At 32.1% G+C, this 27,363-nt stretch overlaps 1 protein-coding gene across 1 annotated transcript; it reads left to right on the top strand.

Annotated features, from left to right (window-relative positions):
* The first annotated feature begins 1,362 nt into the window (after window positions 1–1,362).
* On the top strand, window positions 1,363–7,154 carry LOC139887894 (putative 1-phosphatidylinositol-3-phosphate 5-kinase FAB1D). Its single transcript, XM_071870942.1, has 10 exons — window positions 1,363–1,622; window positions 1,943–2,081; window positions 2,193–2,513; window positions 2,628–2,963; window positions 3,521–3,861; window positions 4,916–5,444; window positions 6,104–6,361; window positions 6,466–6,746; window positions 6,856–6,868; window positions 6,972–7,154. The coding sequence occupies exons 1-10, from the start codon at window positions 1,363–1,365 to the stop codon at window positions 7,152–7,154; spliced, it is 2,661 nt and encodes an 886-aa protein (XP_071727043.1).
* The last annotated feature ends 20,209 nt before the right edge of the window (window positions 7,155–27,363 follow it).

The following is a 27,363-nucleotide window of genomic DNA, read 5'->3' as shown; positions in this document are numbered from 1 at the left end:
ACATGCAAATGCTTTATTAACTGTTTTACAATATTTGTATGCGTGAGTTTCATTTGCCCTTTTACTCTTTACAGTTTTGGGCTGAGAATACATGCAAATGCTTTATTAACTGTTTTACAATATTTGTATGCGTGAGTTTCATTTGCCCTTTTACTCTTTACAGTTTTGGGCTGAGAATACATGCAAATGCTTTATTAACTGTTTTACAATATTTGTATGCGTGAGTTTCATTTGCTCCCTTTTTAAATGCTTTTGCAATATATATTTTTGGGACTGAGAATACATGCGCTGTTTTTATAACTGTTTTACGAAATAGACACAAATAATCGAAACTACATTCTATGGTTGAATTATCGAAATCGAATATGCCCCTTTTTATTAAGTCTGGTAATCTAAGAATTAGGGAACAGACACCCTAATTGACGCGAATCCTAAAGATAGATCTATCGGGCCCAACAAGCCCCATCCAAAGTACCGGATGCTTTAGTATTTCGAAATTTATATCATGTCCGAAGGAGGATCCCGGAATGATGGGGATATTCTTATATGCATATTGTTAATATCGGTTACCAGATGTTCAATCCATATGAACGATATTTTTGTCTCTATGCGCGGGACGTATGTTTATGAGAAATGGAAATATGAAATCTTGTGGTCTATTAAAAATTATGAAATGATTATTTATGTTAAACTAATGAACTCACCAACCTTTTGGTTGACACTTTAAAGCATGTTTATTCTCAGGTACGAAAGAAATCTTCCGCTGTGCATTTGCTCATTTTAGAGACATTACTTGGAGTCATTCATGACATATTTAAAAAGACATTGCATTCGAGTCGTTAAGTTCATCAAGATTATTATTAAGTCAAATATAGTAAGATATATTACTATGATAGGTTTTGCTATTGCTAGAGGTGTGGGGGCCCAGATTGTCTCTAGGCTCCCCACTAATTTTTTGTAAGTTTTAATACTTTTAAGTTTATTATTATTATAATAATAATAATAATAATAATAATAATAATAATATTATTATTATTATTAATAATAGCAGCAATAATATAATAATTAATAATAATAATAATAATAATAATAATAATACATATTTGTTTTAATTCACAATAAAGGATAAAGGATCACTGAATAAAAAGATTAAGGGGGTGAATTGTTACTTTCAGAAAAGATGAGATATCAAAAGTAAAAATTACTTTAATACTCCGTACAGTGTGATCTTCCCCAAATTCCATTTCAAGACCTACTACAATTCTCAAATAGGTTTTTAAGAAAACTCAAATGTGCAACGAGTGACCATATATTAAAGCCGACGCTGCGTGAATCGCATTTTTCTTCTCATTTTCTAAAGATATGAGTCGTCGTTATGATAAATTTGTCCATGGTGTACTTTCACCTGATGAAGACCAAGAGTTCTCTAATGTAGATCTTCTACGAGAAATTTATAATAAAAATGATGAGGTTATGAGAGGAAAGCTGAAGTCTCTTGTAGAAAACTGTGTTGATTCTTCTTGGGTGGAATTTGTTACAGAGCTATCGAGGAAAGCTGCTTCACTATTGAAATTGGGGAAAGAATTCATGATTAAATCTAGTTGTGGCAAGCCAGAAGAAAGGTTGTAGTCTCAAATCACATTTATTTATTTATTTATTTATTTATTTATTTATTTATTTATTTATTGGCATAATTAGTTTCATAATCCTTCTTGTTATTTAAATCAAATGTAAATGTATAGTGTGTGATATATGAAACGATGCTAGCTTGGCATCTGTCGTGAACTTTTGCTCCTGATTTTAGGGAGCTCATCTTTGTACATTGTTTGAGAAATAAATTGACTGCTTTTCAAAAAAATTAGGTCTGTTGTTCTTTAATGTTTAATTCATATCAATTTACATTCATGTTCATATATATTTGGTTTGTTTGGGTATGTTGCAGTAAGGTTATCAAAGGGTTGGTGTTTGATGAGTATGTAGCTCACGAGGACATGCCAAAAACCCTCATAAAACCCAAGCTGCTATTGATCAAGGGTTCCCTCGAATGTTGGGGGTTGTCTTTTTTTCAGGTGCATTTTATTGTTTCTTTATTTAACCTAGAATTTAGTTTAATTTAATAAAGAAACACTTACTATTACTATATGTGCGAATCTAATAATGAATACTTACTGTTACCATATATGCTAAACCAGGAGGAAAATAAAGGAGGGTATGTTATCGAGACGACAGTTTTCGAGATGATAGAAAAGCTGAATCCAAGTGTTATCATGGTTGAGGGAAAAGTTTCCGATGAATTTCAGAAGTATATCCTTGAAAAACGGGCGATTTTAGTTAAGGAAGTAACACAACATCAATTGGAAATGGTTGCTCGTTTTACTGGCTCACCAATGTTGTCTTCAAAGAGTGTCCAAGAGTTGATGCAGTGTGAATCGTATAATCTTCAAGAAGATGCTGCTGGTAGAAGTCAGCCAAACAAGCCTCCATTGTATCTTGACCCGGGAATGGGCGTTACGGTTGGTTTCAGTTTTAATTGTTGTTTACTTTGTTTGGTACTACTACTACTACTACTACTACAAAACTTGTTCATTTAAATGTTAATGACCCTTTAAATGTTAACTGTTAAACAGATTTTGCTAAAAGGATCCGACAGTAATGAACTTGAGAGAGTTAAATGTGCTCTCGAGTATGCAACCATGCTTGCATATCATTTAAGATGTGAAATTCCTTTCTATATTAATCATCAAGTTGCAACCACCTCTGCTACAGCTGCCCCCAATGAAATTGAGTCATACGACCCACTTGTTCTCAAAGAGATTTTGGATACTCAAACTTTATTAGTGTTAAGCTCAAGATTTAACGTGATTAAACGGAAAACTTGTCAACAAAGTATTTCCCGCATCAAATTCTATAGCCGTTCTGATGTTCCACTTGGAATTTTTTTGAAGGATAACTTACTCCATCAGGTTATTTCATTACTTTGATATGATCTTTGTTTTTTATCTTGTAATATAATATAATGCTATGCTATTGTTTGTATCTTTGTTTTAGCTCACCTTCTTAATACATTTCATGTTATTACTCATTAGAAGTTTCTTCCTGCTCAATTACTTTTTAAGTAGTAGAAAAAAATAGTAGGCTCGGTCACAAGCTTAGCTAATAGGTGGTTTGTCGCATGGTTTAAGCCGATCAGACTGACTGAGTTGTGCCTACCACCCACCGAAGTCACAAACATCATCTTTTTTATTTTTAGCCTTGTTTTCTTTCATAATAATTAAACAAGTCAGAAAGCTAGAACATGTTATATAAGTGTTTGAGCATTTGTCCTTTCATTCAATTAGGAGGGTGGGTTTGAACTTTATTAGCTTGATATTGATGTTTTGGACAGTAGGTATTATCTACATATATCTCTGACCAGCCATTTTCAAACACATGTGTCATTATGATGCTATGCATGCTTGCTTGATGAACTTGTAATTAATTGGCACTAAAAGTTATGAGTTGTGATCTTATATATACGCAGAACGTGGTTGCGTGTGGAAGCTGTAATGAAGGACCCGAAACTCATCTTTATTGCTATAGACATCACAATAAGGAAATCACAATTCAAGTAAAGAGTCTTCATCCAGAAATGCTATTGCCCGGTCAAGATGAAGGAAATCTTTGGATGTGGACTGGTTGTGACCAATGTGTAACCGGAAGTTTAAAGTTTAGCAAACGTGTATCACTTTCAGATACTGCACGCAGTTTATCATTTGGGAAGTTTCTAGAACTGGGATTCTCAAACCAGTCATCATGGCAAGTACCATTATCTGGTTCTGGTGTTTGTGACCATTCCTCCAACTACTTGGTCTACTTTTTTGGGTATTCCCTTCAAACCCCTACTTATTACAGTATGTCTGTTTTTGAGCTGCTGTTTAATTACTTGTGAAAGGTTTAATTCGTATTCATGTTATGTTATCTGTAATTATATTATTATTAAGTAGTACAGAGTATTACTCTTATCTAGTCCATATCATATATACTTGTGTTGATCCTGTTCTGTTGTCGTTATATTTATTATATACACTGTATATTTCTGGACTAGCTGGCAAAATCATACTGTCAAAAGTTCTTTCGACTACCGGTGCAAGTTCAAGCCACGTGGTACCCTTTTTTATTATACCGGTTTTTGTAAATATTCATTTATTTATACTGATATTGTAAATACCTTGAGTTTGTATGGAATTGTATTTTATTATTTTATTATCTATAGGAACCTTACTGTTTATAAGATTTATGTTTAGTAACCTTCAATAAAATATTGAAACAATAAGTAAGGTTGTAACATTATCCCAACTGTTATGTTATTGATATTGAAACAATAAGTAAGGTTGTAACATTATCTCAACTGTTATGTTATTGTTATGTATTATCGTTATTTTTTCTTTATGTTACTGTAGATGTAAATATTTTGCTACAACAATAATGTTACTTTACTATGTCAACTAGTTATATTCCATTTAAATCCGGACCAAAGCGCGAAGATTCATAATCCTCGCTTTACCTAAATGCGAAACAGGCCAAATAAGGTGTGTGGATTGTTGGTTGTTGTCATAAGTAAGGATATGAAAAAAAGTTATCATTGTTAAATTTGAGGTGGTAAATTGTGTGGGTTGAAACAACACTCTTCTAATGTTGCAGGTTTTACTGTAAGCAATTGGAGTTTCAAGTATGGACCACACAATTGTAATTTAGTAGAAACATATACCTTGATACTTAATTGACTACCAGTTTCCCTTGTAGCCGATTTATTACTTTATTACATTATCCTATTGACCATGCTGACCTTGCCATTTGTAATTAAAAGTAACTAGTTGACTCGTCTTTGAAACCTAGATACTATTTGACTGATAACACGATTTTGTGAAATTTGCAGATTAGGATCTAAGGTTGCAATTCTTAGATCCTCTACAGTAGCTAATGTTGATTATTCAGTGGCTTTGCCACCTTGGAAGGTCAATTCAATGGTAGAATCACTGACGGGAGAAAATGCTGATGAACATAACGTGTGTACTCTGATTGCACGTGCGTTGGAATCTATGAAATGTGATGCTCATTCCTTTGAGTCTTCTTCTCAACCCGATCGAGTGATTTCTTTGAGCACATCAAATTCAGTAGGTCTTCTATTTCATGAAGACTTCTTGGATCTTCGTGACCAATTTTGTGGTTTATCGGAATCAGACTTTATTGCTTCCTTAAGACGTTGCGAGAATTGGGACGCGAAAGGGGGGAAAAGTAAAGCGTTTTTTGCCAAGACTCTTGATGGCCGGTTTATTGTTAAAGAAATCCAGACCACCGAGTTTATTTCGTTCATTAAATTTGGTTCTAGATATTTCAAATATCTGAACGAATCCTATAATTCTAGAAAGAATTCATGCCTGGCTAAAATACTAGGCATTTATCAGGTTCCTTATTTTTCTTTTCTTTTTTTGTTCATTCTTTTTATAACTGAATGGATGGATGGATTTTCTTAAAGATGATAGTGTTAGGCTTCATTATGCCTGGCAAACCGGTCAGGTTGGGTCGATTTGGGTAATAGGTCAAAATAGTTGTGGGTTGAAATGAGTCATAGGTCAAACGGGTTAATTTTTTTAAACAAGTCTAAATGGGTAAAGTTGAATTGATTTAGGTAAGGTCACAAGTCAATTGGGTCATACGGGTTACATCATTTTTTTTCACACACTACATTAATATAGTTATTATTATTTATTATATATGCATAAAAAGTATTATTAATATACATAATAAATGTGTCTTCATAAATTTTTGGCGTATGAAACTTATTATGCTCGACCTATTTGACACATTCACAAAATCCATTAGACCTATTTCTATTTATTGATCTTAGAGTATTGACCCGAAAACTTGATCTAATTGACCCAAATTTGATCTTTGAGCATTGATCCGAAAGCTTGATTGACCCAAATTTGAGAGTGAGTCTCAATTGCCATGAATAGGCATTATGTAACTTTTGATAGGTTAACGGGTTGAAATGACCACACCTTATCTTTTTTGAAGTTATCCTATATATTATGCAAGATCTATATAAAATAAATGGTTGCAGGTGATGAATAAAGAAAGGAGGGAAACACGTAATCTGATGATTATGGAGAATGTTATGTACGGAAGGAATGTTGCTAAACAATACGACCTGAAAGGAAACTTGTACAATCGTTATAATGCACCTGCTGCAGATGGTCAAGGAGATGTTGGCTTGGATCAAAATTTTGTTAATGACATGGATGCTAACCCTTTATATGTAACTACAAAAGCAAAGGACATCTTGGAACGGGCCATACGGAGAGACACTGCCTTTCTTAAGGTATGACAGGCAATTACACGCATTACTAATACATACACCATGTTTAGTATAATTATTTTTTCAAGGAACTTGCATGTACTTTTTTAATATTTTTTGTGTTTCAGTCAATTGATGTGATGGATTATTCCTTGTTGGTGGGAGTGGATACAGAGCAAAAGAAGTTTGTTTGTGGCATAATTGATTATCTAAGACAATATACTTGGGACAAGAAAGCTGAGAACCAGTACAAGTCTCTAGTTGCTCCTAGGGGCCAATCACCAACCGTAATTCCTCCAAAAGAATACAAAAAACGACTCAGAAAGTTCGTCGACACCAACTTTCTCTCTGTTCCAAATGACTGGTGCTTTCAAAGACCTGGTAAGCGTTGCAAGCTCTGTTGTGACTTGTGAGATTCTCGATTCGAAATCAAAATCAAAATAAAGCTATAAACCTATTACTATCCTGAAGGTTGTCCTAGACAATTTTGTTTGAATTTCTTGGTAAAATGCATATAGATGCATATACTGTGTGAGCATTTTGCACTTGATGGCAGAAGAAAGTTTTGGAATTTAACACTCACAATTTCCTCATTTATGTTAGTTTAATGTCATATTCGTATCTGAATATGAAGCTGATTGCAATAATTAATTGCAAATTTGAACATGATCATGCTGCGGTAATAAGCTGCAACAATGATCATGATCCGGTTGATCATGACCCGATAATAATAAACTGCAATAGCGATCACGATCCGGATGATCATGACCCGACAATAATAAACTGCAATAGCGATCACAATCCGGATGGATCATGACCCAACAATAATAACTGCAATAGCGATCATGATCGGCTGATCACACAACGGAAATAAACAACAATAATGGTCATGACCCGATAATGATCATGACCAGACAATAATAACCTGCAATAGCGATCACATGGATCATGACCCAACAATTATAACTGATCATGATCAGGCTGATCAAAACCAGGAGATAGTAAACTACAATAATGGTCATGACCCGGTAATAATAAACTGCAATAATGATCATGACCAAGATGATCATGACCCGACAATAATAAACTGCAATAGCGATCACGATCCGGAAGATCATGACCCGGCAATAGCAAACTGCAATAGCAATCACAATCCGGCTGATCATGACCCAACAATAATAACCTGCAATAGCGATCATGATCCGGCTGATCACAACACGGAAATAGTAAACAACAATAATGATCATGATCTGGCTGATCATGATCATAACCCGACAATAATAATCATGATCCAGCCCTAATAATCAGCCATGATTATCAACTTACAGCATATACTTCATACATTTACATTTATTTAATCACATAACAAGTCTATAAGCTCACAATTACGTACATGTCTCACACAGTCGCATGTACTTCGCATACTTTCACATACTTAAAGCTTTATTAACATTAACATCATGATTAACCCATAATAATCAAAATGACACAAAACTTTAGCTGGATATAGCTTACTTTCTACCGACAACATAATTGTCTTCTACGAAAATTAAAAATGACTAATAGTAATAGTGGCTACCACTCAACTAAATTCCTAAATATCATGTAAGCACATATCTCTACACCAGGCTAATCCATCCTATAAACAGCTTACTACTATTACATATATCCGACTCGTTAAGTAAGCAAATAAGTATATAGTCGACCATATCATAAAATAACATGTATATAAGTATAAATATAATATAAATAATAATAAGAAATAACAATAAACGCAGTTAACGGCTTGATCATATCAAATCTATTATATAATTGCAATCCGATTTCATATGACCCGGTTATCCATTTAAAATCTATATACTCACCAAATGATTCTGCAGTTGGGAATCCACACCCGCTTCCTTCTCGGCACTTAGCACCTAAACAATTATCATTTTAACAACTTAACAATGTGCTAATAATCAAACTTCAGCTCATACTTTATAAATTAATCTATTTCACGAATTTATCACTAACACCATTTTCTTACTTAGTGAATTTTTATCACAACTATATCAAATCAGCTTTATTACGTCCAGATGAATCTGTTTAACTCACCAAAATCATATGTTAAAATCCTTTTATCCAATTTCACATTTTTCACCGTCAAGTTTAAAATTTTAATTGTTTCTACAAGCCCTGTAACATCATTTAAATCTCAACCTTTCAAATTCCATAATTCTTAAATACCTCAAAAAAATACCAACGGGTTGAATCCGACTTAGAATTATGGAATAGACTTGAAAGTTCGATCCAACTGATCTTAGATTTCTTTCACCTGAGAGTAAAAAAAAAAAAAAGAATAAATCATAAACCCACGGATGTATAAAACAAAATCATATAAAAATATATATAACAATTTTAAAATGGATATTCAGAACTCTTAAATATTATAAAACCGTTGACATGGAGATATTGTCACAAACATAACCTTGATTTGCATATCATCGTTACCAAAAATTAACATCAGCCTTCATATGCATATCTTCGTCACCTCGTTCGTTGTAAAACAAAAAAAAAATACGAAAGATTTAGATCAAAATTGTTGAAAAACAAAGAACAAAAAATACTAAAGATTTAGATCTAGATCTATAGAAAGAAAAACAAAAACAGTTGTAAATAGTAAATAAATACAAATAAAAAAAATAGATCAAGGAGAGATTTCAGAAACATAACCTCGATTTGCATATCATCGTTATCGCCGTTAACTAAAATTAAACTAGCATAAAAATATCCAAAATTTGACATCAGCCCTTGCAAATCTTCGTTATATCAATTGTTGTAAAAACAAAAAAAAAAAAAAAAATGCTATCTATTAAAGATTTCGTTATCTCATTCGCATACCTTTTGTTATTTCATTTTTTGTTGTAAAACAAAAAACAAAAACAAAAAATACAGAAGATTTAGATCTAGATCTTGATCTAGAACAAGAGATTGATGCAGAGAAGGTAGCGAGTTATTTTGATTAACAGCGAGACGCAGAGTAGGTAGAGAAGAGATGAAGAGAAGAGGATGAGATGAAGAGAGTAAGGGTTATTATTCTGAGATGAAGTTAGATCTAGGTTTGACTTTTTGTTCTGAAGTGGAACTGTACTTCCTCTTACTCTTTAGATTAGGGCCCGTTATCTAATCTAATAAAAATATAAAGTAATAGGCCCATAATTTTTACGCTACTGGACTCTGGAGTATTTATCTAGTTCGGATATTTGGGTCGCACATCCGAATATTTTGAAAAGTTGATCCGATATCCAAATTAAAAATACCGGATATTCCATATTGCAGATTTGCAGATATCCGAATCTGCAAAGAAAATTAGAACCATCTGCATACCCGGTTGATCAAGCTAAAATTGATTTGAGTACAGAATAATAACCCTTACTCTCGACTTAGCAATCTCGGTTAGAGTTACCGGGTCGAAGGGGTCATTGTGATTGTTTATCTTTTTTCAGAGCCTTCAAGTAACGATGTACGCATGGTCCGTCCCGAGAATTTAAAGGCCTAGAGCGAGACCAAAAAAAGGCCTTTTTTCCGACGAATGATATAAACTACTTTAAAAACGAAAACTAATGTCAAATGAATAAACATAAAAAATACTACTATACAATAGCATTAAAAATACATAACATAATAGCTAACAAATGATTTTTGAACATATACTCACCTGATAAATGTTTAGGAGCTATCCCTAATCATATTCACCAAAATCAATTACCAATTAACCACAAAACAATACTTGTGTCTATCTTAAATGTTATCTCTCTTATCTATAATAAGAACGTAATTATGACATCATTAGGTTAAAGCTCAGCCCTTTGATCTGTTTTCTTAATTCTAATCTTATCTGTTTAAATAGCTAATGTCATCATTTAGGATTCCAATCGGTGGTTACAGAACCTAATTACCCCGTTACCCTTTTTTCCCTAATTCAAAAACTAGAAACCGTAATCCCCATTCATCGTTCAATTTCATCTTAAAAACTTAAAACCGTCATATCCATTAACCGCATTAAAAATCCCCTTATTCTCATTCCATTCCTGTTAATTTGATTTAATGGGAACATTCAATTGTTGTTATCAGATCTGAATACGTTTTGATGTTAATCGGCGACATCCATATCATAATGAGATCCATATCATAGTGATCAATTGATTTATACGTTCAGCCATATCAGGTTTGATTTTTATTTTTTTTATATTCATATTAAGTTGTTTTTAATACTTATATATATTAATGTGTGTCGGCTAGTTTTTGACTCTTTTTTTTTATGAATATATGGTTGATCAAAGTGGGAACCGAATTGGAAGAACATGGTTGAAGGTTGAAAGTTGAAAGGATAAAAAAAATAAGAAAAACAAGTGAGGTAATGAGTCTGCTAATAAAGTTCAAATGATGTTTGTTTTTCTTTTTTTTTGTTCAAATAATGTTTCTTTTAGCAATTAATGGCCTAAAGGAAAACCCCAAAAAAAAAAATGCCGGTGGCTTTTGAATTGGAAATTTCGAACAGCATGGAAACGCCACATATGCAGGCTCGTCTCCTTTTTAAACTTCATCATAAAATATAAAATTTTATTCTCTTGGTCGGCCATTCCAGTTCCTATTATACACCACTTGCATATCCCTTTTATTTAAAACGTTGTATATAAAATTCCTAATATCCATGATTACCAAACTCTAAAGTGTGTACCTATACCACTCGTTTCACTTCCATATTCCTAATCATTTATAGTTTCATTAAAGGAACAAAAAGATCCGTAATATGTGTTTGTTGTGTATAACGAATAGGAACCGTAATATAAATGTTCACGGCTCATGGCCATCTAAAACCCAAGTTAAATAAAGTGGAACTTAAATGATTCGGTACCCATTTCCATAGGATGAGAGCGTGTATCTTTTTCTTATCTGGCTCCACAACTTGTTTTAAAATTGCATTCACTAATGGATTGTGGGGTTTATGTGTGTGATGGTGTCGGCCACAAAGGCAAAGCAAAAAAAATAATAATACGCCATAATGGTATATATCATCCATTAACTTTAATATCTATCTATCACCTTATTAAAATAGACTAACATATGTTGTAGGCTTTGCAAATGGATTTGTTTGGTTCGGTGGTGGTGTTACCGAAAGTAAAGAGAGATAGTGAGAGAAAGAGAAAAAGAGAAAAGTGGTGTTAGTGTATGGTGGTTGTCTAGATATTGAAGGTGGTGGCGGTTTGCTTGAGATATCAAGGGTGGTGTTGGGAGTCTCGGTTGCAGCAGAAATTCGAAACAGGAACCAAAAATAAAAGGTGGTAGTTTAAAGAGATAAAGAGGGTGGTGATTACGTGATGGTGGTGGCGGCTCTCAACGGTTGTGGTTTGTGTTTCTCGTTGTTGGTTTTTACAGAAGAGCAAAGTGATGGATTGTTTTATAGCAGTGAAGAGTTCGATAGATATATTCGAGCCAGGAAGGAACAAACAAAAATATATAAAGCAGAAAGTGAAGTGTAACAGCTTCGTACGATATATACAGCACAAGATTCGATTACAGTTTGTTTCGTAGCTTTGATTGGGTCGACAGAAGAATCAATCGGGTACATATAAAAAATATATATACAAGTTGAATAAATTTGACTGTTTGATATGTAACAAAATTTTGTTTTGTAATGTGAATTGATCGCGACGTGTAACAAATTCGTACACTTATTTGATATTTATTTCTAACAGATTTTGTTATATAGTTTGGAAGCAGTCGACCAGAAGAATCAATCAAGAAGAAAAAGAATAGAAAGTAGAAAATGATGGCTAACAGATTCGTACTACATTTGATATTAATATCCCACGATTTTGTGTCTGTCTGTTTTGTAGTGTTTAATTGAGATTGACGAAGAATCTTGAATAGGAGAAGGAAATAAGAAAACAGAAATAGATAGTGACTTGCAACGGATTTGTACGCTTTAACTGTTATTGACAGCTAACAATTTTGTATCTGTCTGTTTGATTTTCTCATCAATTTGTAGAAGGAATAAAGATTTACAATGAAGTGTAACAAACTAAACTCGTAATCCTCTATAGCTCTATGTATACGTGTATATGTATATATATATATATATATATATATATATATATATATATATATATATATATATATACTCTTTACAGTTCACTAATTTGCTTGTCAACAGGTTATATTAATCTGACAGAAAATATTCGATTCAGGAAGCAGATAAAAGCAAATGAAGATGTTCACTAATTTTGGTTTGTATTGTGAATGATTTGTGGTCATTTGGTTGTCTCGTAGGAGAAATCAGAAGGAACGTTTAGAAAGGAGAAAGGACTTAAAACGGATAAAGGGAAAAATAATTTAATCTGATATGGATGCATAACAGAATTTGTTTGTGTCTGTGATTGGATTCCATTTATAATAATATTAGAGACAAAATATATATATATATATATATATATATATATATATATATATATATATATATATATATATATATATATATATATATATATATATATATATATATAAGTTGATCGATATTAAATTGTTTTGGAAATCATCTGTTAGTGTATTTTCTAAATATTAATAATTAATAAATATATTACTAACAATAATACAAATAATAATATTAACTATATCAATAATAATAATAATAATAATAATAATAATAATAATAATATTAATAATAATAATAATAATAATAATAATATGATGATATTAATAATAACAATAATCATGATCTTAATAAGTTTAATAGGGATAGGGATTAATAATGATAATAAAAATAAAATGATAATAATAATATTATTAATGATACTAATAATATTAGTTATAATATTATAAATATTTATCAATGATAAAAATAATATTAGTAATAATAATAATATAACAACTTCTATTTTTATTTGTATGTATACACATTTATTTACAATTAATGGTTCGTGAATCGTCGGGAATGGTCGAAGTTAAATGAATGCAAGAAAACAGTTCAAAATTTTTGAGACTTCGGATAACAGACTTAGTTTATCGTGTCAAAATATATTAAATCGTATCAAGAGTTTGGTTTAAAATTAGTCGAAAATTTCCGGGTCGTCACATAATCTGTCTATTTTTAAAGCATTTAGATTTGTAATCTGTATCTACATTTTTGTGCTAAAACAAATATGATTTTCATAACCGATTTAGTATACATGCATACATACATCTAAACCCATAAACCCAAAACATCAAACCCTAAACCTTAAACCCTAAACCTAAACTCTAAACCGTTCGTGTTAAAAAACTCAATCTAAATCCTAAATCTAAACCCTGAATCGAAACCCTAAACCCTAAATTTCTAAACCCTAATATCTAAACCCTATAAACCCCAATATCTAAACCCTAATATCTAAACCCTAATATCTAAAACCTCAACATACGCTCGAAAAACACGATAATTGTTATATATTAGTTCTTCGAGCGTTTTCTCGCCAAAATAAAAACATTTATCACAAAGTGTCTTTATTAAATGTTCATATTTTCATCCAATCTATAATGTTCGTGAATAAAGTTTTTTCAAAAAACGAAAAAGAAAAAAAGATTTTGCTTCCCTCCGCTTCTCCCCGATTGGTTACTTCCCTCTTAATCCTACCACTATATATATATATATATATATATATACACACACACACACACACACATACATACGTACTTGTTGAACTCGAGGTGAAGCCAAGCTTATATAATGTTAAACAAGATAAATTCGAGCTTAATATGTTAAGTTCGAAACTAGTCGAGCTCGAGCTCTTTAATTTTTATACAAGTCGAGCTTAACTCTAGTAGAGTTCTCGACTCGACTCGTTTACAACTCTGGATGTGTTTAATAAAAAAATGATTGAGCACTTAATAATTCAAAATTTGAATGATTCAAGGTTTCGATTGAACTTGATGTTGAACGACAATAACTTATTTGATATTTTTTTTTGAACATCAATTTGGGATTACCCTTGAGGACTTAACAACTCACGCGATCATCTCCCGCAGTTGTATGAACCGTCCCAACTACTGCCCTGGAGGAAACCCGAACCAATCCGAGGACATGGCCGGTAAAACCCCTCCTCCCTGCTGCCCACAAAACTATGTGCGAAAGGTGACCTTGGGTGAAATTCAAGATCAAGGGATATCCTTGTTTGCAATCTTGTTAACCAGGGAATCGAACTCCCAATATCTAATAAAGAGATGTGTGTCATTACTATTGGACTAACAACACAAGGAATGATATTTAATTTAAGTGAGTTGTAACTTGTTTGTATAACAGATTTTAAGGAGTCACATGAATGATGTAAAATCATTTTTTAACTTTATATATGAATAACAATAATTATATACTGGAATTGTTTCCACCTGTGACATTTGGATGATAATAATCGATTATCACAATAACGAGATAAACAACGTTTAATGCGGTACTCGTGTTGGTCTTCGGTGGTGCGGGGGGATAAAGCTCAAGGCCTTTCAACAAGCTTCAGCTTCCAAACTATGTGAATCATTTCATTTTATGTATGGTGGACAATCGTGGTTATTGATCTAATAATCTAATATGGCTTTTTGTTTAGGAAGTTGTTTAGTTTGTTTCGTGTATCCTAGCGTACCTTTTATGCCTATTAACAAGGATGCGAAATGAGTTGCGCAACATGTAACAAGGGTCTATGGACCTAAATACTCTGAAGACTACTTTCTTGGCAAAGGCACGATTTTTCCCCGAATACGCCGGAAATTATAGGTTGTTGGAGAGTTTTCATGGAGCCTTGAATGAATATAGGTTTCTAGTATGTGTATATATATTTCTAGTAATGTATAATAGATTTTAATAAATATTAAAGGCATATGGTTTATTTAATTTAGGAAAGGGTTTATTTAAATTAGGGAATTGTAGTGGAGATCGAATTCTCTAAATAAGTGATACATTAGCAAATAATTAAGTTAATCTAACGGTCAAAAAGTATTGAATTTTTTTCATTTATAGGTCAGAATTTAAACATGGATAATCTTTTATAGAATGCTTAGCTAATATTGCTTTTGTTATAATATATATATATATATATATATATATATATATATATATATATATATATATATATATATATATATATATATATATATATATATATATGGGCAGGATCAATGGGGAAGTAACCAATCGGGGGGAAGCGGGGGGAAGCAAAAATTATTATTTTTTTTCGTATTTTTTGAATTTTTTTTTTCGGCATCAAGATCACACGAAAATATGAACATTTAGAAGAGACACTTCGTGATGAATGTTATTATTTAGGCGGAAAAACGATCGACAAAAATAACATTCAAGATAATATTGTTCGTGAAGAATATGAACGTTTTTTTTCCATGTTTTGTGAAGTAAAATTTAGCCCAATTTAGAGTTTAGGGTTTAGGGTTTGGTGTTTTGGGTTTATTCCATAAACCCAAAATACCAAAGCCTAAACCCTAAACCCTAAACTCTAAACCGTTCGTGTTAAAAACTCAATCTAAATCCTAAATCAAAACACTAAATCTAAGCCCTAAACCCTAAATTTCTAAACCCTAATATCTAAACCCTAATATCTAAACCCCAATAGCTAAAACCTCAAAATATGCTCGAAAAACACGATAATTGTTATATATTACTTCTTCGAGCGTTTTTCCGCCAAAATAAAAACATTTATCACAAAATGTCTCTACTAAATGTTCATATTTTCATCTCATCTATAATGTTCGTTGATAATGCTAAAAACGAACATATATTTCATAGCATTATTCCTCAAGAAAGACAAGCTTTTAGTTGCAATTGTTCTGTTTACAAGTGATATTCGTTTAAATAATAAAAGGTGAAGACAAAAGACAGATTCGACGAATTGAAGACGCAAACGACCAAAAAGCTCAAAAGTACAAAATACAATCAAAGAGGTTCCAATTATTGATGAGAAACGTCTCAAAATTACAAGAGTACAAGATTCAAAACGCAAAGTACAAGATATTAAATTATACGCAAGGACGTTCGAAAATTCGAAACCGGGACCAGAGTCAACTCTCAACGCTCGACGCAACGGACTAAAAATTACAAGTCAACTATGCATATAAATATACTATAATATTTAAATAATTCTTATAATTATTTATATATTATATTTATTTAATTAAAACGTCGACAAACAAGAAAACAAGGATTTTGAGCTGTCACCTACCACCATGCGATCGCATGGCCTGGAGGCACAAAAGCCATGCGATCGCATGGCCAACTTTTTCAGTTCACATGCCCTATAAAAATGAGTGTTTGGTGCACCATATATCCATCCATCTATCTCTCGATATATGTAAACGTATATATATATATATATAATTTATATTTTAATTTTAATTTTAATTTCTAATAATAAGGGTATGTTAGCGAATACTGTAAGGGTGTAAGTCGAAATTCTGTCCGTGTAACGCTACGCTATTTTTAATCATTGTAAGTTATGTTCAACCTTTTTAATTTAATGTCTCGTAGCTAAGTTATTATTATGCTTATTTAAAACGAAGTAATCATGATGTTGGGCTAATTACTAAAATTGGGTAATTGGGCTTTGTACCATAATTGGAGTTTGGACAAAAGAACGACACTTGTGGAAATTAGACTATGGGCTATTAATGGGCTTTATATTTGTTTAACTAAATGATAGTTTGTTAATTTTAATATAAAGATTTACAATTGGACGTCCCTATAAATAACCATATACACTCGATCGGACACGATGGGCGGTGTATTTATATGTACGAATAATCGTTCATTTAACCGGACACGGGAATGGATTAATAGTCACTAGAATTATTAAAATAGGGGTGAAATTATGTACAAGGACACTTGGCATAATTGATAACAAAGTATTAAAACCTTGGGTTACACTCAGTCGACATCTTGGTGTAATTATTAAACAAAGTATTAAAACCTTGTTACAGTTTAAGTCCCCAATTAGTTGGAATATTTAACTTCGGGTATAAGGATAATTTGACGAGGACACTCGTACTTTATATTTATGACTGATGGACTGTTATGGACAAAAACCAGATGGACATATTAAATAACCCAGGACAAAGGACAATTAACTCATGGACATAAAACTAAAATCAACACGTCAAACATCATGATTACGGAAGTTTAAATAAGCATAATTCTTTTATCTCATATTTAATTTCCTTTATTTTATATTTAATTGCACTTCTAATTATTGCACTTTTATTTATTGTTTTTGTATTTAATTGCACTTTTAATTATCGTACTTTTTAATTATCGCAAGTTTATTTTATCGCACTTTTATTTATCGCAATTTCATTTTCGTTATTTACTTTACGCTTTAAATTAAGTCTTGTATTTATTTTTAATATTTTACATTTGGTTTTAACTGCGACTAAAGTTTTAAAATTGACAAACCGGTCATTAAACGGTAAAAACCCCCTTTATAATAATAATATTACTTATACTTATATATATATATATTTGTATTTTTATAAAATAAATCTAATATAGCGTTAAGATTTATTTAAAAGATTTCTTGTGGAACGAACCTGACTTACTAAAAACTACACTACTGTACGATTAGGTACACTGCCTATAAGTGTTGTAGCAAGGTTTAAGTATATCCATTCTATAAATAAATAAATATCTTGTGTAAAATTGTATCGTATTTAATATTAATTCTGATGATGTAGCGTGAGGGTACGAAATAGTATTATTTTTAATACAAAATACTACAAAATATGACACAAGTTTTATTAATTTACGGATGGGATATACCTAAACCTTGCTACAACACTATAGGCAGTGTACCTAATCGTAGAGTAGTGTAGTTTTTAGTAAGTCCGGTTCGTTCCACAGGGAGCTGGTGATACTTACTATATTTTTAACTATATTTATACAAAATATATATAATTATATAAGTAGTAATATTATTATAAAAGGGGGGTTTTACCGTTTAATGACCGGTTTGTCGATTCTATATTTTAAGCGTAAAGATAAATGATGATAATTAAAGTGCGTAAAATAATGACAATAAATAAAATGACAGTAAATAAAATTGCGAGTAATAAAATGACAGTAAATAAAGATACGATGAGAAATATAATAAAAGAATTATGCTTATTTAAACTTCCGTAATCATGATGTTTGACGTGTTGATTTTAATTTATTACCATGGGTTAATTGTCCTTTGTCCTGGTTTATTTGATACGTCTATCTGGTTTTTGTCCATAATAGTCCATCGGTCATAAAAATAAAGTGCGAGTATCCTCGTCAAATTACCCTTATACCCGAAGTCAAATATTCCAACTGATTAAGGATTTAAACTGTGACGCAGTTATCACTTCTGTCAACAATTACACCAGTTATCACTGTATGTAATCCACCCCTGTTTTAATTAGTTTATGAATATTAATTCATCCACTTGATCAGAATGAATAATCAATTACCCAACCCAATTGATTAATTAAATGATTATAACAGATTCTATATGAACATCACTAAATAGGACAACCATAATCATTATTAATTATTAGGTTAATTAATTTGAAGATAGGTTCGACAGACTCCAATGAGTTGTCACTCAATTAGACAATACCCCCCATCTATTAATAGTCAATAGTTCAATTTCCACAAGTGTCGGTCTTTTGCCCAAACCTTAATTATGGTCCAAAGTTCAATAACCCCTTCTTAATATTTTAGCCCAACATCACGATTACTTCGGCTCAAATAAGCATAATAATAACTTAGTTACGATACATTAATGTAAAAAGGTTGAACATAACTTACAATGATTAAAAATAGCGTAGCGTTACACGGACAGAATTTCGACTTACACACTCAAACGATCTCTATCATAAATCTTATTATTATCATAATTTAAAATTAAAATTAAGATTATTGTTATATCTTATTAAGTTAACATTATGATAGAGATATAGAATATAGATATTGATAATTGATATTGATAAATAAGAAAAAGATAGAAAAAGGTGTGTTTTTACATTACGATTACAAAGCCTTTTATAGGCGAATTTAGAAATTGAATTTTCACTTATGACCCCTGAACTATGCTCAATTAACAACTTTTTATTATTTAATATTATTCTTATTATGAATTATTTAAATATTATATTTTATTCTTGTGCATAGTTGACTCGTAATTTTTACACCGTTGCGTCGAGCGTTGAGAGTTGACTCTGGTCCCGGTTCCGGATTTTCGAACGTCCTTGCGTACAATTTTATATTTTGTACTTTGCGTTTTGTAACTTGTACTCTTGTCATTTTTAGACGTTCCTCATCAATAATTTGAACCTTTTTGATTGTATCTTGTACTTTTGAGCTTTTTGGACCTTTGTGTCTTCAATTCGTCGTTTTCGCCTTTTGTCTTCGCACTTATTTAAAATAAACGAATATTACTTGAAAATGGAACAATTGCAACTAAAATCTTGTCTTTCTTGGGGGATTTTGCTATGAAATATATGTTCCTTTTTAGCCTTATCAATATCCCCACACTTGAGCGTTGCTTGTCCTCAAGCAATACAGTCTTGAAATAATATAATACATCACACGAATCACTTCTTTATTCTTCACACTTTGTACATCAGTGATTTTGATAGAGCGGTATAAACAATGATAGTAACGATATGGTTAAAGGTGGGTGTGTCATCCACAGTTGCCTTGGGTTTAGGACAACGACACTTGCAATCAAATAGCCGATTTACTTTCGGTTTCCAAAGCAAAGTGCACATTTGAAAGGCGGTTTACAGTCCCACATGACTATAAAAATTTAGATCCTTTAAGGAAATTGGATCTTTATGAAAACATTTGATCTTTTGAAAATTCAAGCTAGATTTTACCCCAGACAAGTTTTCTGATTTGATCCATCATCGGTGTTGCAAAATATATTTGTGGATCAATATTTTGGCTAAAACTTTTAGGTTCGTGTAATCCACTGCTATCCCGGTATCGGAAAGTACACATCCAGTTTACTTGTTCCGTATATTATCTTTCGGTAAACTACCGTCCGGTTGTAAAGGAAAGCGATGAACAAGAAACTGTTAAGGCAATGTCCCGTGACATGCAGATGATTATGGTCTTTTAACGTGTCGGATGCTAGAACTATCCTTGGTAGGAGCGATAGTAAAGATCATCCTATGATTTTTCGGTCTGGCACAAGGTCCTGTCTCCGACCATGCTATGCAACCACCGTTCTTACGGTTGACACCCGATTTGGTTCAGGTGACCTAATGAATTCCAGGTGAATTCCTAGGATTTTACGTTCAATGGTAATGAACGCATTGAAAATGGGTTTTCAGAAAATAAATCGGTTTGTATTTTTGATCAAAATATTTTCTCGTTCAAGCTCGAGTTTAGATATCATTGAATTCCATGAGTTTGAATTCTCAATCTTTAAGGTCAATCTCAAGGATTGAGTAATATCAGTCTTAAAAGCTGATTTTTAATCTTTAAGGAGATTATCCTTTCTGGAGATCTGATTCATTAGTCTTATCAAGCTAATTTGCACGGTGCCTCCCCATTGTACGAGATAAATCCTTCTCATGGTTAGGATAAATCTGACCACTTGGCGACCCTGTTTGATGCTGAGGTCCGTGGATTTCCTGCTGATTTTAGAGATGACTTTTCTAGATTTTTCGTCAACCTACAGCTGGTCTGGACGACAACTTCTTGACCTAAATCAAGAAGCGCGTGTCTTTTTCGGAAGACTTTACTTCCTTTTAATGATGGAATTGATTCATCGTGTAGATCCATCTTTCTTTCAAATATATTACAGTAAACCGGGTAAAACTGATTAGTATCATCCAAAACAAAAGTACCTGCAATAATCTTGTACAAAGATATGTGATAGATAATTTTTAATTGAATAACTTGGTACATTCTCCCCACACTTAGTTTCTTTCTTTGCCTTTTTATTCTCCTTTATTCCATTTTAAATGAATTCAAGCATTTTAGGTTGTTTCTCAATTTATGTCCTTTCCGATGTAACGATAATTTCGGCATTAACACCTAGTTTTATCGTTCATAAATATGTATAAACATGATTTTGAATTCATTTAGTTAAAAAATTTTAAAATTTTCATAATATTTAGAAAATAAGCCAAGTATAAACCCGAGAGAATTTATAACCCTTCCCCACACTTGAGATCATGCAATGCCCTCATTTGCATGAAATCAGACTATAATTATTAATTCATGAGGGTGATTAGTGTAGAAAAGTGATTAAAAATACCCAGTTTGTAATTACAAAGCTCGTCGAATGATAGATGACGCGCCTCATCGTTCATTCCTTCATTTATTATATCACATTTGTTGTTTTGCATCTTGTCGTCAAAATCAGTACCTTTTGCTGAACTTAATGTTAGTCTTTGAAAGTGCGTTGTTTTACCCTGTTGTTTACATGATAAAATACGAACATATATACATATTTTTAAAGTCGGGTATATTACCCCACGTTCAAAAATTTATAAAATCAAATATATTTTTTTTGGCATACTTTAAATCAATAAAATTAAAAATAATGATGAAAAAATTTTTCGCCCCGCCCTCGGGTAAAGTAATTTCGGCTCAACGGCCTAGTCTTCAACTCACGACGAATTTTAGAAATCATTTTTTTTCAACTTAATGAAATAAAGTAAATTTTTGTTTTTAAATTCACACAAAACTTAAAAAGAAAACATATTAATTTCATATAAAACCTAAAAAACAAAAAAAATTCAGAATGGGGGGAGAAAACTAGTTCTTTAGTGTCTGCTAGCGGAAAAGACCAATCGAATTCCATTCTCGGAACTACACGAGAACAGAACAACTAACTCCAAACAGCATTTTCTTTTTAGAATATTTGAATCTCCTCACACTTAGGTAGATGTGGTGTCGAAATTGTGATTAACTTCATCGTCAATTTCTCTTGGACCATAATCAACTTGCATATCTGTGACTTTTGCTTTAAGCCAGTGACCAGCTTTTTCCGTAATATCCACAAATTCAACTAGCTTCGCCTTTTCTTTAGGCGACAGATTGGATACTAACCGGTTATATAACCTAAAGTTTCCCTTACTTTTAGCATCAATAACCCGTTTAAAAAGTTTCTTCATTGAACTGTTAATAACGGGGTTATTTAATTTCGTATCAACTATGGGGTTCTTTATTATCAAGTCATCATTAGGTGTTACTTCATTTTCCCCACACTTAGGCGTTCTATTATTGTTAAGCATTACCGTTGGAGTTGGTAAAACAACATGGTTCTTACCAATCGTTTTTGTCGGTTCAACGGTTTTGGTTTGTGGATATTTAGACTTTCGAATCATAAAGGTGATCGATTTCTCATCATTACTAAGTGTCATTCTACCCTTTCTTACATCAAATAAAGCCCCGGTGGACGCTAAGAATGGTCGACCTAAAATTAGAGGAACGTTTGAGTCCTCTTCTATGTCAATGACAATGAATTCGACTAGAAAGGTTAAATTACCTACTTGAACGGGTAGGTTGTCAGCAATTCCAACTGGGTGCTTAATGGTTTGATCAAGGAGTCGAACACTCATATCCGTTGGAGTTAACTCACCTACACCTAATCTCTTATATAATGAAAGAGGCATAACACTCACACTTGAACCTAAATCTGCTAGTGCATCATACATGACACAGTCACTAAGTAGACAAGGAACAATAAATTCACCCGGATCACCTACCCTAGGTGGAGGATTTGGTGGAACTGTCTTCACCGGGTTTACTTCTACTGTTTTTGTTTCTTGCACTTTTTTATTCTTCTTCTTCTTCTTTCCAGAGGTATCACAAACTTTATTACCTATTACTTGCTCATACTCAACTCCTTTTCTTGGAAACGGGATGGGTGGTCTGTATGGTGCCACCACTGGCTTTACATACTCGGGTGGTGGTGGTGGTGTAACTTCTTCATTGTTACTTACATCTAAAACTTTCCCATCTTCTGGTATTGGTTTTTCAGAATTTGTTGATATCATGTTAACATTTTCATTTCGAGGATTTACTTCATTATTACTCGGTAGCTTTCCTTGTTCCCTTTCACTCATCAATCTAACAAGAGTACCTACTTGTTTTTCTAGATTCAAAATGGAAGCTTGTTGAGTTCTAAATGACTGCTCAAACCTCTCATTCGTTTGGGTTTGAGTTTCAATAAATTGTGTTTGAGATTCAACTAGCTTAAATACCACTTCTTCCAGATTTGACTTCTTCTCGTCGGTTTGTTGTGGTGGTTTATACAAGCCTGGTCTTTGTTGATTGAAAGTGTTGTTTTGAGTTGGTTGGTTATTCGGACCTTGTTGGTTATACGAGTTATTGTCGGGTCCTTTTGGATTGTAAAGAATGTTTTGATTTCGATTGAAGTTTGGCCTTGGCGGTTGATAATTATTCTGATAACTATTTTCCAGCCTTTGGTTCATGTAGACAACATTCTCACGTTGTTCCATCGTTTGTTCAATGTGACAGTCTTTCATTAAGTGTGGTCCACCGCATTGCTCACAACTGATTCGTATTGCGTGAATATCTTTATTCATCTTTTCCATTCGTCTTTCAAAAGCATCTATTTTTGCGGAAACGGAATCAAAGTCATGGCTAGAATCGGCTCTAGCCGCTTTAGATGAACGAAAAATATCTTTTTCTTGATGCCACTCATGAGAGTGGGAGGCTGTGTTATCAATAATTTTGTAAGCTTCAGTTGCGGTTTTCTTCATAATGGAACCACCAGCTGTTATGTCGATGTCTTTTCGTGTAGCAACGTTGACACCTTGGTAGAATATTTGTACTATTTGATAAGTGTCTAAACCGTGTTGAGGACATCCTCTCAACAACTTTCCAAATCTTGTCCACGCCTCATATAGAGTTTCATTTGGCTTTTGCGCGAACGTAACAATTTCTCCTTGAAGTCTCACGGCTTTGGATGCCGGAAAGAATTGTTTAAGAAATTTTTCAACTAAAACATCCCATGTGTCAATCGCCCCTTCAGGTAACGATTCTAACCAATCTTTGGCTTCTCCCTTTAAAGTCCAGGGAAACAACATGAGATAGATCTGCTCATCTTCCACTTCTTGGATTTTGAATAGTGTACAAATTCTTTTAAACGTACGAAGGTGTTCGTTAGGATCTTCATTCGGTGCACCACTGAATTGGCATTGGTTAGTTACCATGTGTAGAATTTGTCCTTTGATTTCATAATCTGGCGCATTAACTTCTGGCTTAATAATGGCGTGACCTTGGCCCGTGCGTGTGGCTCTCATTCGATCTTCCATACTTAGAGGTTCCGTTACTTCCATAATTGAATTTGTTGAATACGAATCACTAGAGGATTCTGATTTAATGGTTTGTGGCTCAGGAGGAATAATTAGTGGTTCAGGATCTTGAAATTGTCCTTGAATATGCTCCGGGTTCTTAATTGTGAAGTCGGGTTCAAAAGATGGATTATCGGAAATTTGAGTTGGAGTTCTTGTTCGACTAGATGACGATTCTAAAGAAAAATCAACGGCGACAATATTTGCTAGATGTCTTGATCGAGTTACAGGTGGTGAACGTATGAAAGGTGGTGAACGTTTTGCTCGGTGCATTCACAGAATATCCTATTAGTTATAAAAATAAGAAAAACTTATATAAGTTGTCCAATCAATAGACTTTTCTGATTTTGCCCACGTTTCGAATAGCCAAAAGATGCAGCAGAGGGGCAGGATTCGTTTGGTCTCAATATAATTGAGTACTGTTTGGCTCCAATAACCCGGTCCACGTACAAATCCAACTATTACTACGAACCAGAAAATTTTGATGTCTATCAATTTAACCACTTAAAATAAATTTTCGTAATTTTAAGAAATTTAGAGAAGAAGTAGAAAAAAATCTAAGTCCTAAAAACTAGAATGGCGAGAAATAAGAAAGAAAAAGATTGCGCGTCGAAAAAGGTCGAAAAATAAAAAGGTCGAAAAATAGGCGTCGAAAAATAAAAATAAGAAAGTAGTGCGAAATACGGCGTCGTAAAATTCTAAAGCACCTAAAACTTAATCTAAGGAATAAGCACTTAAGGGATTTTACGGCAAAGCCTAAAAATTCTAGAAGTAAAAATAACTATGGCAAAACTAAACTTAATACTAAAAGTTGCGACTATAGTCTAAAAATCTAAAGGTAATAAAACTAAAAAAAAACAATTTTTTTTTATAGACAAAATCTTAAAAAATATATATTTTTTTTTAATAATTTTTTTTTTTTTTTACGTTTTTTTGTTTTTTTTTACGTTTTTATTTTTTTTTACGTTTTTTTTTTTTTTTACGTTTTTTTTTTTAAAAAACGAATTTTTTTTTCTAAAAAAAAACGTTTTTTTTTTTTTTTAAAAAATGATTTTTTTTACAAATTAATACTTTTTTTTATAATTATTATTTTTTTTCAAAATTTTTTTTTTAATTCATTTACTATTCATGAATAGTAAATGAAAAGAAATTAATTAATTTACTATTCACATGAAAGCGACATGATAGAAATTATTAATTACAATTTACATAATATACCCCTGAAATATTTAATAAATACGACTTTTTAAAACTTTTACGATTCAAAATATATTCTAAAATATTATTATATTATTATATTCTATTTCAATATTATTATATTATTATATTCTATTTCAATATTATTATAATTAAAAATATAGCGTTTTAGCGCTCCCCGGCAGCGGCGCCAAAAACTTGATGATGTAGCGTGAGGGTACGAAATAGTATTATTTTTAATACAAAATACTACAAAATATGACACAAGTTTTATTAATTTACGGATGGGATATACCTAAACCTTGCTACAACACTATAGGCAGTGTACCTAATCGTAGAGTAGTGTAGTTTTTAGTAAGTCCGGTTCGTTCCACAGGGAGCTGGTGATACTTACTATATTTTTAACTATATTTATACAAAATATATATAATTATATAAGTAGTAATATTATTATAAAAGGGGGGTTTTACCGTTTAATGACCGGTTTGTCGATTCTATATTTTAAGCGTAAAGATAAATGACGATAATTAAAGTGCGTAAAATAATGACAATAAATAAAATGACAGTAAATAAAATTGCGAGTAATAAAATGACAGTAAATAAAGATACGATGAGAAATATAATAAAAGAATTATGCTTATTTAAACTTCCGTAATCATGATGTTTGACGTGTTGATTTTAATTTATTACCATGGGTTAATTGTCCTTTGTCCTGGTTTATTTGATACGTCTATCTGGTTTTTGTCCATAATAGTCCATCGGTCATAAAAATAAAGTGCGAGTATCCTCGTCAAATTACCCTTATACCCGAAGTCAAATATTCCAACTGATTAAGGATTTAAACTGTGACGCAGTTATCACTTCTGTCAACAATTACACCAGTTATCACTGTATGTAATCCACCCCTGTTTTAATTAGTTTATGAATATTAATTCATCCACTTGATCAGAATGAATAATCAATTACCCAACCCAATTGATTAATTAAATGATTATAACAGATTCCATATGAACATCACTAAATAGGACAACCATAATCATTATTAATTATTAGGTTAATTAATTTGAAGATAGGTTCGACAGACTCCAATGAGTTGTCACTCAATTAGACAATACCCCCCATCTATTAATAGTCAATAGTTCAATTTCCACAAGTGTCGGTCTTTTGCCCAAACCTTAATTATGGTCCAAAGTTCAATAACCCCTTCTTAATATTTTAGCCCAACATCACGATTACTTCGGCTCAAATAAGCATAATAATAACTTAGTTACGATACATTAATGTAAAAAGGTTGAACATAACTTACAATGATTAAAAATAGCGTAGCGTTACACGGACAGAATTTCGACTTACACACTCAAACGATCTCTATCATAAATCTTATTATTATCATAATTTAAAATTAAAATTAAGATTATTGTTATATCTTATTAAGTTAACATTATGATAGAGATATAGAA

Source organism: Rutidosis leptorrhynchoides, chromosome 2, assembly GCF_046630445.1.
Source record: "Rutidosis leptorrhynchoides isolate AG116_Rl617_1_P2 chromosome 2, CSIRO_AGI_Rlap_v1, whole genome shotgun sequence".
NCBI lineage: Eukaryota > Viridiplantae > Streptophyta > Magnoliopsida > Asterales > Asteraceae > Rutidosis > Rutidosis leptorrhynchoides.
This window is presented reverse-complemented; position numbering and strand designations above follow the sequence as displayed.